General features: G+C 35.7%; 1 protein-coding gene across 1 annotated transcript in view; it reads right to left on the bottom strand.

Annotated features, from left to right (window-relative positions):
* Nucleotides 1-965: 965 nt before the first annotated feature.
* LOC149789285 (tRNA (guanine(6)-N(2))-methyltransferase THUMP3-like) overlaps nt 966-14,088 on the bottom strand; it is a 58,138-nt gene continuing 45,015 nt past the window's right edge. Inside the window, exons 7-10 of the mRNA XM_089975476.1 lie at nt 13,774-13,861; nt 10,037-10,050; nt 4,321-4,444; nt 966-1,971 (exon numbers count right to left, since the gene is read on the bottom strand). Of these exons, the coding sequence (XP_089831602.1) occupies nt 1,774-1,971; nt 4,321-4,444; nt 10,037-10,050; nt 13,774-13,861 (424 nt within the window). The 3' untranslated portion in view covers nt 966-1,773. The remainder of the gene's footprint in view (nt 1,972-4,320; nt 4,445-10,036; nt 10,051-13,773; nt 13,862-14,088) is intronic.

Below are 14,088 nucleotides of genomic sequence, written 5' to 3'. Positions count from 1 at the left end.
GACAAATCCAAACATACCATCAGCCTGAGTCAGACATGTCAGGGACAAATCCAAACATACCATCAGCCTGAGTCGGACGTGTAAGGGACAAATCCAAACATACCATCAGCCTGAGTCGGACATGTCAGGGACAAGTCCAAACATACCATCAGCCTGAGTCGGACATGTCAGAGACAAGTCCAAACATACCATCAGCCTGAGTCGGACATGTCGGGAAATCCAAACATACCATCAGACTGAGTTGGACATATAAGGGACAAATCCAAACATACCATCAGCCTGAGTCAGACATGTCAGGGACAAATCCAAACATACCATCAGACTGAGTCGGACATGTCAGTGACAAATCCAAACATACCATCAGCCTGAGTCGGACGTGTAAGGGACAAATCCAAACATACCATCAGCCTGAGTCAGACATGTCAGGGACAAATCCAAACATACCATCAGCCTGAGTCGGATATGTCAGAGACAAGTCCAAACATACCATCACCCTGAGTCGGACATGTCGGGAAATCCAAACATACCATCAGACTGAGTTGGACATATAAGGGACAAATCCAAACATACCATCAGCCTGAGTCGGACATGTCAGGGGCAAATCCAAACATACCATCAACCTGAGTTGGACATGTCAGGGACAAATCCAAACATACCATCAGCCTGAGTTGGACATGTCAGGGACAAATCCAAACATACCATCAGCCTGAGTTGGGCATGTCAGGGACAAATCCAATCATACCTTCAGCCTGAATTGGACATGTCAAGGAAAAATGTCTCACTGTCATAAGATCAGGAAATGACTCAACTATATCTTCAAAATCACATGACATGAATTCTTTATATTCACTGGCTGATATTATCAGAGGCATAATAAGCATATACTGTGTAGTCATCATGACTTTTACTAACTAAATGAAGGATACTGTATTCAATTTTTACGAGACAAAATACCATTTCCACTATTTGTAATGATAATAAGGTGTTTATTCAAAAACAGGAATTCAATCATCAACAGATCCACATCTTGAGTAGCTGACAATATACGAACTAGTTTAGTGGAAAATAAGTCATTCAAGCCTGATAATTAGGTTACAATGACCTACTTCTGGTATGATCGGAGCTACCCTACTTGAGATGCCTCCAAAAACCAGTTTGTAGGAGTGTAGGTGAAATAGACTCAAGAATACTGAGAATGTAATCAATAAACACCTTAAAATACAGTAGCTGCTTAAAGTGTGCAAATTATGTCACAGTGACATAGTTTTAGTATGGCTGAGTTACTCTTCCGGAGATATATCCACATACCAATTTTCATTTCCATTGATGAAATTGGGTCTAAGATATTGAGTACATAACAAAATATTGAGGTGGTAATATTATTAACCTTAATAGGTAGTTATGTATATTCTGATTCAAGCGGATAAATGACAGCATAATCCTAAATCTTAAAATTTTTAGTACTATTTCAAAATCTCCTTAATTGCCCCCCACCCCACGCGAGTAATTTAAGATATTCCATCAATAAGAAAGAAACTGAAATGTAATTGGTCTGAATCTAGATATTTATACTTTTTTAAACTTTATTTGTTTCTATGTGATTAAAAAAATCTGGTAATCTCTCTTCTAGCTAACTTTTCAGCAGTAATCTTCAAAATGTTCATATTTTGTGATACATTCTTTCCATGCAGTCTTCCCATCTGACAAGGTCATCACATCTTGCTGGGGAGATTTACTTTATCTGTACACAGTTTGAGAATACCCAGGATTCCTTCAAATGTTTTCATCCTCTGCTCCACAAGGCAGTCCTTCCTTCATATTCTTTATTTCACATTTAGACAGGCTTTCCATGGCTGCCTTGTCCATTATCTTCCCTGTGCGGTGGAGAAGATACACGCCTGCTGCCAGACCCCCTATGTTGATTCCCAGCATAGCTGACTGCTTCCAGTATTTATTCAAAATCTGCAATGTCTGAAAAAAAATGTTCATTTGTTACTATATTTGAAATATTACCTCATTCTAATAACAAAATCATAACAGCATTACTGTCTATTCTTGTCTTGTCCCAAGGGTGTCAATTGGTTAGTTCGGGAAATACATCATTGTAATAAAGTGTCAATAAGTCAATGTGTTGATGGTTGTGGTGATGAATTTTTCCCCTAAAAGGCTAAAAATTTGGACTAAAATTCTCAAGTAATGGAGACTAGGCTAATTATCTGACAACTATTAATCAAAATAAAGAACAAAATAATTTAACAATCCAGGATTAAGCATTTTCCATGACTTGCTAGCTAAACTAAGAGTAATCAATCCACCATGTTCGTCTGCATCTTAACTTTACCAAGTCTTGGATGATTTCAACCAAATTTGGCATTCAGCTTTGTTTTGTTGATACTGAGAATGCAGTATATACTTGCTTATAAGTCAAACTGCAAACAACAAAGATCCTGATCTGCCATAGCATAATGTGCCTGCAGCCCAGTGTATACTTTGTTTGCTCTACTGATTACTCCTAACAAACAGCACAGACCCAGATCTGACAAAGCATTATGTGATGACTTTTCTAGGCTTGTGCAGTTTGCAGTCGGACTCGACTGATAAGCGAGTACATATGGTAAGTTTTATTTCCAGCATTACACAAAATCATTTAAAGATTTTCTGGCCCCCTGATTGCCTGTCATCTTAGTTTATGTTTCTGCATTGTAACTTTACTAAAGAATTTTGGATTTCAATTATATGTAGCATACAACTATATGGTGGTAAGACCTTGAATTAGATTTCTATCATTGCATGATAGCATACAACTTTATGGTGGTAAGACCTTGAATTAGTTAGATTTCTATCATTGCATGATATCATACAACTTTATGGTGGTAAGACCTTGAATTAGTTAGATTTCTATCCTTGCATGATAGCATGCAACTTTATGGTGGTAAAACCTCATTGCATGATAGCATACAACTATATAAGGGTAAGACCTAGAATTAGTTAGATTTCTATCATTCCATGATATCATACAACATTATGGTGGTAAGACCTTGAATTTGTTAGATTTCTATCATTGCATCATATCATATGCAAAAATTATTTACCTCTAGTACAGTTGCACAAACTTCAGTTCTAAACCCTATGTAGCTAAATGGCTTGTTGCTATCTTTCACCTTGATGTAATTCTTGGAATTGTTTTTATTTCACATTACAACAGCAATCATATTTCCCACCACAAGACATACTCAAATTCACATGTCCAATAAATGTAACGTGTCCCTTCCTGCTTTTATTCACAAGAATCTAAATATTTTTTTTATTCTTCTCTACTGATTATAAGCACTTTTTAATAGGTTTATTTTCCAATTTGCCTTCAACACATATCAGCTGCTGGATGCCAATTTTAAAAGAATTCTATAAGCAACAGTTTGATCACGCAAACAATGCATGATAAAATATGTGCAGTTTAAAGCATCTGAGGTACTACTGTAAAGTCAGTCTGGTTTTCTAACTCACTAAATCTAAAAAGACATTTGGAACCAAATCAAACATGGATGAGCCAAATATCCGAATTATTATAATCTTATTTCCATCAATTTTGTTTTTATTCCATAAGTCCATATTTTAAGAGTCAAATTTCTAAGACTTATGGCAAAACCATAAGGGTTGGCAGATCTGCATATATACTTGATACAGGAGACGTCCAACTGCAAACTGCACAGACCCAGATCTGCTGCCATCACATCATGTGTCTGCAGATCAAGACCATTGTCATTTGCAGTTTCACTCGACTTAAAAGTGCATACAGATGGTAGCGAATTACTAAAAGTTTGTGACTTTTATTTATCTACTGGCTACCTACATGGTACCCACCATCATGCACTGTAGAATTTCGATAACTAGCATAACTTGATTATCTGAGATTTATTTTACGGTTAAATCAGATCCATTTCTTATTTACTGAACTGTATTCTTTACTGACGTGTTCAGTTTATCCTAAACACTGCTCTATGGCACTTACTTTTCTGTATGAAGCCTTTTGACCCCTACTATATTTACATTAATATACAACATAATGACAGTGCACAGGATAACACAACAGAAACCAATGTTAATTATTTTTATTTTTAATGATGATTTTGAGAAATAACAGGAATTTTTGCAGGAAAAATACAATTATTTTCCAATAATTTTCTCTGTAGATTCAAAAAAAATTATTTCCAAAGGTTTAAGCATAGTTTAAGATCTGAGGAAATGAAACAAAGTTCTTTAATGAATTATATTAAAATACTTAAATGATGTCTTATCACACAAAAAGTATCATAAATTTACCCTGATTATGCATTTTCTATCCTGGGTAAGAATGCAGGCTCGTCCAGTTTTCAGTCTGGTTACTCTAGCCATTTCTGTTAGGGCTCCCGGGTATAATTTCCAGTTATCTGCCTTGGATCCAATTCTGAGATTGAATTATCAAGATTTTTTTATCTTCTTAATTTGCTGGTATCAAGAGATTACTTTTTTATGAAATACAAGTGAAAAAGAACAAAGCACTTTTCATCAACATGCAGTATTTTACTCAGACAAGTTACAAAGAAAATAGTACCAAGTATGCATCCTCAAGGGGTCATAACACTGACAATTATGGCCCATGTTTGAAAAAGATATTTTATAACATCACTGATGGCATAAAAGAAGAGTCTTGAAGGGACTGACACTCTACTGATCATAAAGAATTTCCAGTAATTCAAGATAAGACCATTTCTTCCTTTCAACTGCTGAGCATTGAAAGTATCGCTGATGATCTTCAGTGTTAACCAGATCTTCATTAGAAGTCTTTTGGAGAAAATCATGACAATAAGAATATTCTTTCAGGGGGAGTAGTAACCTCTAGACAACAATTAGACACCAAAAGAACTCTTTTGATGAAAACTACGTCAAAATTACTTTTCATTTAAGAGAAGTAGCAAAGTAACAAGATCTTTTAGATGGCCAGCATTATACTAGATAATATATTGGCACCATTTTAATCCAGGATGAACAAGACATGAAGACCCCATACTGATATGACATCCCACTATGGAGTAGTACTTATGATTTTCAAAATGGCTGCCATGGTGGTTATACTGTCTATCACAGAGGTGGGAAAACTTTCCACTGCAAGTGCCGCATACACAAATTTACACTTTGCCGCAGGCTGCATAGTTCATTAAGTAAAATAATTAATACATGAAATAGCAAAAACAAAAGGTTTTTGTAAATAACATCATATTTATTTTTCAGTTGTTAATATGTTGTTAATATTTTAAAACTTAAACTTCAAAAGAAGCACATTTATTTCAATAACAGAGTAACATAAACAGAGTCAGTGCAAATGATGACTTGTTCCTAGGCCGCATGAAAGCCCTTGGGCCGTAGTTTGCCCACCCCTGGTCTATCAGATTGATACCATTTCCACATAGGATCAACCAGACATAGTCTTTTTGTGAAAGCCACAACATCAATATGACCAGCCGACTAGACGAAGTAGCAATAAAATTGTAAAGATAGTCATTGTGTCACCCATGCTGGATTCACCCATGCTGGATGTCAGATTGAGACCATTTTCATTTATGACCAATTAGATATCATAAGAAATTTTTCTTTGTCAACCCTTTAATGATATAATCATCTATTCTGAGCAGAACCGTTTTACCATTTTCATTTAGGAGCAACTACACTTCATACAAAGGCTTTTAGGAAAAAACCCATTCTGATATGACCATCCATTCAAAAGGAGTAAAAAAAAAGTAATTCAAGGTGGCTGCCATATTGGATATGCAAGTGGCACAATTTTCATTTAGGACCAAGTAGGGGTGAAATGATTCGTCAATATATCAATACTTTTGCTGTAACATATCAATACAAGAGATGTAGAATCGATACAAAATGATGCTTATATGCAAGTTATTTTAGTCTTCAGCAGTCATTAATAATTATTATTAGCTTGCATTGTTATTCTTTAAAATTAGAATTCATTTGAAACAGTATCTGCAGTCACAGGCACTCATTTTGTTCGTAAAACCAAAACTTACTATTAAGAATACTTGCTCACTGTCTATAAATTAACACAGTGACATGGTTCGTAATCTGCCCCCCCCATTCCATGCTAATGATCTTAACCCAGCTGCATGTTCAGCGTATACATTCCAAATGTGTCCCACGCGTTTAATGAGGTGCTTTACCCATCATTTAATAACTACTTTTACACAAAGTTTTGACGTTGAATTTTATCATGGTTACTTTAACATTTGTTGATTTGAAAGCTACACTATAGGTCTATCACATGGTGAAATATGTTATGTTGAAATCTCATTGGTACTTACTGCTTGTTCCAGTCCAGGTTAAACAATAACCACCAGTCAGAAAATAATGTAACTTATTCCCTGCATGACAAACAGTAAATATTGGTTGTTGTTGTTGTTGTGGGGTTTAACACCAGACAGAGGTGAGATGGCAGTGATCCGTAACGAAGACTGCTTTAGACCACTTGGCCACTCAGGGCCCCTAGGAAATATTGGCAAAGCAACAAAAACTTCACGCAAAAGTCATTCAATAATATGTAAAGTATTTAAAACGGAGATGCTGTCAGGGTGTACAATTGTGTGAATCATACAAGATATGTACGAATTCATGAACTTGGAGAACAATGATGTGTGAGAACTCCTGCAAATTAGTTGAAAGTCCTGCATATGAAAGAAAATGTGCTCGGTGAAGTATACAATTTTTACTTAACCATTCTTGGTGTGACATCTGATATCATATGCAAAAATTATTTGAACCTTCAATGAAGGAAGTTTTACAAATGCGTGTTTAAAATATGGGCTACCTAGAAAACCTAACATGTCGATTCCCAGCATGGTTCATTGCGATTTTGTTTGGCAGAATTACTGGCTGACGATAGTAATCATGACAATAATTTTTAAAGCTATGAAGTATATCGGATTATAGGAGCTGGGAAAGTGTTGATGGAGATATCAGTGAGTGATTGCTAGCCCGAAAATAGAGTCAGATGGATAGACAAAAATGGACAGTATGCTGGTCAATCTCCCTTTCAGCGGTATTTTGAAATTAAATGTAGAAAGGGCAGAATACTGAGCCTAATTAAAATACAGACACTTAAAGGTTATAATGCAATTTTCATTTCTTAATCAATCAATTTAGCCATGCGGATCATATGCTACAAAACCATAACTCAGGGTTAAGATAAAATGAATAAATAAGGGTTAAAAAAATGAAATTAAGAAGTAAAGATATTTATTTAAAAATAATTGGCACAAATAGACTATGGCATTGATAGACTAAGAATCCTAATACAACATCATGGAACAGATAAGAAATCTGGCATAGTAGTCAGTAAAAGACTGATTCAACAAAGTTTTTGAAAAATCCTATTTTGGAGCAGATGTATCCAAAAGATAATAGCTGTGAGCTCTGGAATATTGTAAATAACAGTCACAAAGATCAGTTTCCCAACATATTCAAGCAAACAAAAATATCACACACACACACACACACGCCCCTTCAGAATTTAACACAGAACAATATTCATATACAGATAAGGGACAGAGTATGTTCAGAAATAACTGACAGATTAATGCTTATACAACTAGAGGTGACATCTTTTAAAGATGTTAATTTCAATAGAGCTCTAGGAAAGTGGAGCAGGAAGAAAGATACTGAAGTGTAAGTTAAATATTTAACTATGACCATTTCTTCCCCCTCCCATCCTTTTTGCCACTCCCCCCCCCTTATTTCTTTGACAAAGGGGAGGTCTCTGCATACTGGAAATACAACTGACATCGTCAACACACACAAAAGGGCACCACCCAACTGCCAAACATGGAAAGACCATCAAGTTCATGTGTATTGTTTGACCCCTAGGACCAACTGCACATCATAAGAGATGTTCTGGTGAAAATCCCATGTCAATATGACTTTCCTTTCAGAATGGCTACAGTGGTGGTTTTACTTGACGTCTGATTCAAAGTTTTCATTCAGGACCAACTAACGATCATAAAAGGTCTTTCAGTAGATAGCCAAAGCCAATATGACTTTCCTTTCAAAATGGCTACAGTGGTGGTTTTACTTGACGTCTGATTCAAAGTTTTCATTCAGGACCAACTAACGATCATAAAAGGTCTTTCGGTAGATAGCCACAGCCAATATGACTTTCCTTTCAGAATGGCTACAGTGGTGGTTTTACTTGACGTCTGATTCAAAGTTTTCATTCAGGACCAACTAACGATCATAAAAGGTCTTTCGGTAGATAGCCACAGCCAATATGACTTTCCTTTCAGAATGGCTACAGTGGTGGTTTTACTTGACGTCTGATTCAAAGTTTTCATTCAGGACCAACTAACGATCATAAAAGGTCTTTCGGTAGATAGCCACAGGAGTTGTAGTGATAACATTTTAAAAGTGACTTCTGTGGAAGCCATACTGGACATCAGATTGGCACTATTTTCAATTTGGAACAACAAGACCCAACCATAAGTCTTTTAGCGAAAAACCCATGCTGATATACCCAGCCATTCTGAAGAAGTTGCAATAGAAGAGAGAAGATATGTTTGTGAAAAACTCACAGAAACACTAGTTTCCCTGGCAGAGGTCTGTGCTTGTACACAATGTTAAACAAGAGGCCTTTGAAGGGCTGATGCTCTAGTGGGTGAAAGGAATTCAAGATAAGACCATTTCTTCCTATAAAATGCTGTGTGTTAAAACCATGGCGGCCGTTACTTAATGTCAGATCAGCATAATTTTTACAAAGGACCAACTAGACATCATAAGTCTTGTAGTGAAAACTCCATGTTGGTATTACCTTCCATTCAGGATGAGTAGTGATAATACAATTTACAAGATGGCAAATGTGTTGGCTATATTAGAGGCGTCAGAAGCACCATTTTAATCCAGGACTAACTAGAGCATGGGATGACTGTGTGTGTGTAAAGTTTCAAGGCAATCCTCCAAGTGGTTTAGGAGAAGTAGTGACAACAAACAGATGGACAGCAAATGAAAGGTCAATAAGAGCAGCACATTCCATTCCCAATCCATCTTTAATAATTGCTCTATGTTGGCACTAGTATAGCATGGTGATAAACTCTGGAGATTTACTAACCAATTTACCCCAAATTAATTTGCTTCTTTATTGGTCAATAGTTAATCACATTCTCTGGCAAAACCTTTACATGCTGAAAACATCTGTCTTCTTTTTAGTCACATAGCCGTTGAAATTTGACCTTTTGACTCCAAAATCAATAGGCATCTTCCTTGTCATGTGTGGAACACATCAACAAACTCTGATCCCAGTCTGTGGTGTAAAATTACTGTTACAGTGCATACAACCATATTTCCGAGTTCAGTTACAGTAAACTTGACATTTGACCATTCAATCTCAAAATTGATAGGTTTCATCCTTATCACAAGTTCAAGTCATTTACAAAGTTTGGTAACTGTAGATCTTAAGTAATCTTCAACAGTGGATATGAAATTGGCTGTAGACAGACGGTCAGCATCATAACATATGCTCTGCCTTATATTGGGCAACATTTTTTTTGGACTGGTTATTCAACAACTATGGATATGCAATGTGTGATTTTGATTTTTAACACAGCTTTAACAATTTTTTAGTCATATCGCTATGATGTCTGTAGTGTGACAGTTTACAGTGATGTCTAGCACTGGGGCATCATGCTGCAGACATGTAGCATCATTTCCCACCCAGTCATATTATCATGCCACCAGGCCGACCAGTCCTAACACTAACCTCTTAATGCTGAGCACCAAGTGATGCAGCTCTTAGTACCATTCTTACAATTCTTTGGTATGAATAGGCCAGGGTTTGAACCCACGACCTCCCGCATCTGAGGCGGATGCTCCAACCACTAGGCCACCCACAACTACAGTGACAGACAGATTACAAATATTATAGGTGGGAAATTTTTAGGGGACTTATTAATGCAATGTCACCACAGCAAAGGATTCTTACTATAAATTATTTATCAATACGTACCGTTTACCAAAGGGCTGAAATGAAGAACAGAAGCTTATTCAAGTCAGCTCAAAACACAAACATTTATTTTAAAAATAAGCGTCAACATTAAATAAAATTTTAAAATTGTGTCAATGTAAAAATGAATGAAAATGACTGTCGTTTGCATTAAACATTTAAAATGTATGTAAATTCACTCCCTTTGTTTATTCAACTCAACAATGAAAGAGGTTCATTGAAGTGTAAATTTTATGCTACCACCGCTTAGGTAGCTTACTACAAAAAATGAAAATTGTAATTTTATTACCAAGTAATTTTGTTCTTTTAAAAATGCATCTCCTTACTGCCACATTTTTTACTTCTGGGCAGAGTCAGATGAGAATGTTCATGGCCTAAGTATGTTTCTTACTGTTTGACTTTAAAATTTGTTATAGCTGAGTGAAATATGTTGTAGATTTTCTGAAAATGATCTATTTTTATATCAGCTAAGACTATGTTTCCCCAGTTCCAATATGAACAAGAGTATCTAGTCATCCATCCGAAGAATGCACATCTGATTCTACTAGCATTGGGACAAAAATACTATTTTAATGGCTGTCTACTGCACAAACATTCTGATGCTGAAATCTAACATTTTTGAAAAATAAAAGAATTTATCAACATTTATATAAAAAAAACAGAATCTTTGTGCATTTTATATCCCTATTAAAAAATCTAATGCAAACCAATCTAGTGGAGACCAGAAATATTATACCAGTGCTATAATGTGTGGCTGAGGAATGCATAGATCAGAACTGATTACATAAGCCCTGCCTCCTTAGAGACTGTCATTTTGCACCTGAAGTTTCCTGTTACTATGGAGGAATAATCAGAGAATACAGGTCCCATGTCAGACACTCTTATGTAAATTCCTGATAACATTACAGTTAAATACTTATTAAGATAAACTTTCCAGTAAATTGTTACAGAAGGGTTTCAACTCAATACACAAGGATAAATACATGAAATTAAAATTTTGGAGTCCTGAAATAAGATTTGTGCAGAAGTGAAAAATTTGGCAATCTGTGAAGAAGAACCAGCCTTGTCACCACATGCACATAAAAAATCACAGAGGAAAAGTTGAAAGACATATTGCTCATTTAAAGCCAGGTAAAATCTAAATTATTTGTTATTTTTATTAATTATATTTAATTTTTTAACCATTCAAGGTCCTGAAGTAATGGCAACTTGTACTATTAAACAACGTGGGTAGAAGTCACTCTGGAATATTTATGACATGAGTCTCAGACAGCACCAAAAAGAAACAAACACATGGCATCTGGAATGTTTTATTTTGATTTATGTCATTGGGAAAATTTACTGGCCACCGTTATCAAAATTGCAATTTTGACACATGTTTGCAAAATTGTTTAGTAGTACATGTACATAAACACTTCTTCAGGGCCCAAGTTGGCTGAGTGGCCTCAAGCACATGCCTATACCAATCGTGGCCATCTAACTTCAGTCCATGTGGGTTTGAGTCTCAGGCTTGGCCAATGCGTCTATGTAAGAAAGCTGCCAGGAGCTTCCCATGGGTCAGCAGTTCTTACTGGGGTTTTCCCTTGTTCTTCCTCCACCAGTTATACTGGCTGACATGTATAGCCTATCCTGCACTGAGAAATGACATTAATACCCAAAACAACAACAAAAAGTAAACACTTCTGGCATTTCACAGCTTGGTGTAAGAAGCGATCTTTCATATACATACACTGATAACGTTTATTTTGCTGATTAATGTGTATGATTATGTAAAAAATATATATTTGCAGGGTGGGCAATGCTGACATGTAATAGGGTGAATTAAGTCCCTAAAGGCTTCAAAGTACGTCATTTTACCACGAGGAATAATAACCCAACTTGGGGCCCCAAGTGGCAGAGTGGTCTAAAGTGTTCTCTATTACGGATCACTGCCATCTCACCTCTGTCTGCATGGGTTCGAGTCTAGGATTTGGCTAACATGGGCATGTGAGAAAGCTCGCCAGTAGCTTCTCGTGGGTCGGTGGTTCTTCCTGGGGTTTTCCCGGGTTCTTCCTCCACCATTAATACTGGCCGCCATGCATATCCTATCTTGTGCTGAAATATGGCGTTAAACCCCACAACAACAACAATAACCCAACTCCTTAACCTCTTATAAAATCATGCAATGCAATGCACTTGGATAAAACATCAAGGGGGCTGGTATGACATTCATGTATGCTAATAATTTCAGCACAAATATCACAATCAGCCATACCAATTATGGAGCAGATATCTGTCTATTCAGATAAAACAGAGGTTTCTTTAAAACAAAGGCTAAACACTCAAACCAATAGAAAAATAAGCATATTCTGCACATGTTCAGTCTCTCAGTTTTTGGAATATCAATAAAAAAACTTTTAAATGAGGAATATTATTTTCTATAATACTTATACTTTTTTATTCTTTTTTAGCCATTCATGAGTTGACCACATGCTCTGAACAAAATTGTTTTACCTTGTCCAAATCTTGTTTTGGAGTCTGAAATCATACCAATCGTCCTCCTTGAAACCTTTCTAGATATTAGCTATTTGCAATGCACGTTCCCCATGCGTAATGAAGCATGATTATGTTAATATTGTTCACATTTATGAAATTTTGTTATGTAGGTGTATTATCACTGCATGGTTGATTATGTGTAAAGCATGATGCTTGTTTACTGCAACAATGGATGCATTTATCTGATTGGTCAATGCTTGTTGATTAGAGTGACAGGCTAGTTCTATGGATCATCTTAAAATGACTAACAATGTGTACACAACTAGTAGTTAACTGGTTACCTTATTGTTGTAATATACTGTAACTATGGATGCATTTATCTGATTGGTCAATGCTTGTTGATTAGAGTGACAGGCTGGTTCTATGGATCATCTTAAAATGACTAACAATGTGTACACAACTAGTAGTTAACTGGTTACCTTATTGTTGTAATAAAGGGAGTTTAACACATAATGCAGAATGTTTTATCAGGTGTTGCAAGTAATAAAAGGATCCAAGATGGTCCACAATGGCTTTCAAGCCTTTGAATAAAAATAACCACAGGAAAACTGAAGTTTGAATTTATTTGCAGGCTGAGTGTGGTTGTTTTGTCAATACCATTTCTAATGCTGATACAAGGAGTACATTCCCATTCCTCACAAAATACAATTTGATTCAAGGAAAATCAACCAACTGTCACCCGTCAGTGATCTTGTGAAGGAAACTATAAATGCTTGTGGATTTTATAACAAAGCTCTTTGCAGTAAACAATGATATATGACTCTTCCTTTTTCATTTAATTGTCATTGTAACTAATTTATTTACTCACATTCATTCATTATTATTGTAACATTTTCAATTAGATTCATGTTCAAAGCTTGCTATTTTACTATGGAATGAAGAGAATGCTTATTATTATACAAAAATCAATTTGTTTTCTGTTCAATCCCTTTATAACACATAGAAATTTATGTCAGTAAAAAAATCTATTGGTTTAGAAGCGGATCTAAAAATCAAAATTTGTATATTTACTGGATTGATCTCCTAAATCTGTTACATATATAGAAGTAGGTATTTACCAATACATGTAGGTCCTCATTCTTTGAAAAAATGAAAGATTAAACTGACTGTCTCAAAAGTGTCTTGTTTAAGTTGTCGGTATTTGTTTTGCTATAGATCTAACTGAGATAAAGTTTCTTTAGAAAAACTAAAAAGAAAGTACTGACCAGATCTGTGATGAATACATCCACTAAGTTACTTTTCAATGGCAGGTTATACACATTCCATCGACATGTTTCAACCTGAATACAGGGCCTGAAATTGATGAGAAATATGAGCTTTAGAATGAATTGCAGTCAAGAAAATGTAACCTAGCATCACTTTTTCCTTCAAAGTCTAAATGAACAGTACACCTGGCATCTGAATAGCACAAAATTTAATCTGTGCAATTCTCTATTTGTGTACAGTACAAGTAACCTCTCTTTTGGCAAGGAATTGCCTCCCCTTAGTAGGCATGGCAAAACTGATGCAAAGTATCTAGC

The sequence above is a fragment of the Sinohyriopsis cumingii genome, chromosome 11 (genome assembly GCF_028554795.1).
Source record: "Sinohyriopsis cumingii isolate HCF-2022 chromosome 11, ASM2855479v2, whole genome shotgun sequence".
NCBI classification, from domain to species: Eukaryota; Metazoa; Mollusca; class Bivalvia; order Unionida; family Unionidae; genus Sinohyriopsis; species Sinohyriopsis cumingii.
Note: the sequence above shows the minus strand (reverse complement) of the source record. Positions and strands in the feature narration are given on the sequence as shown.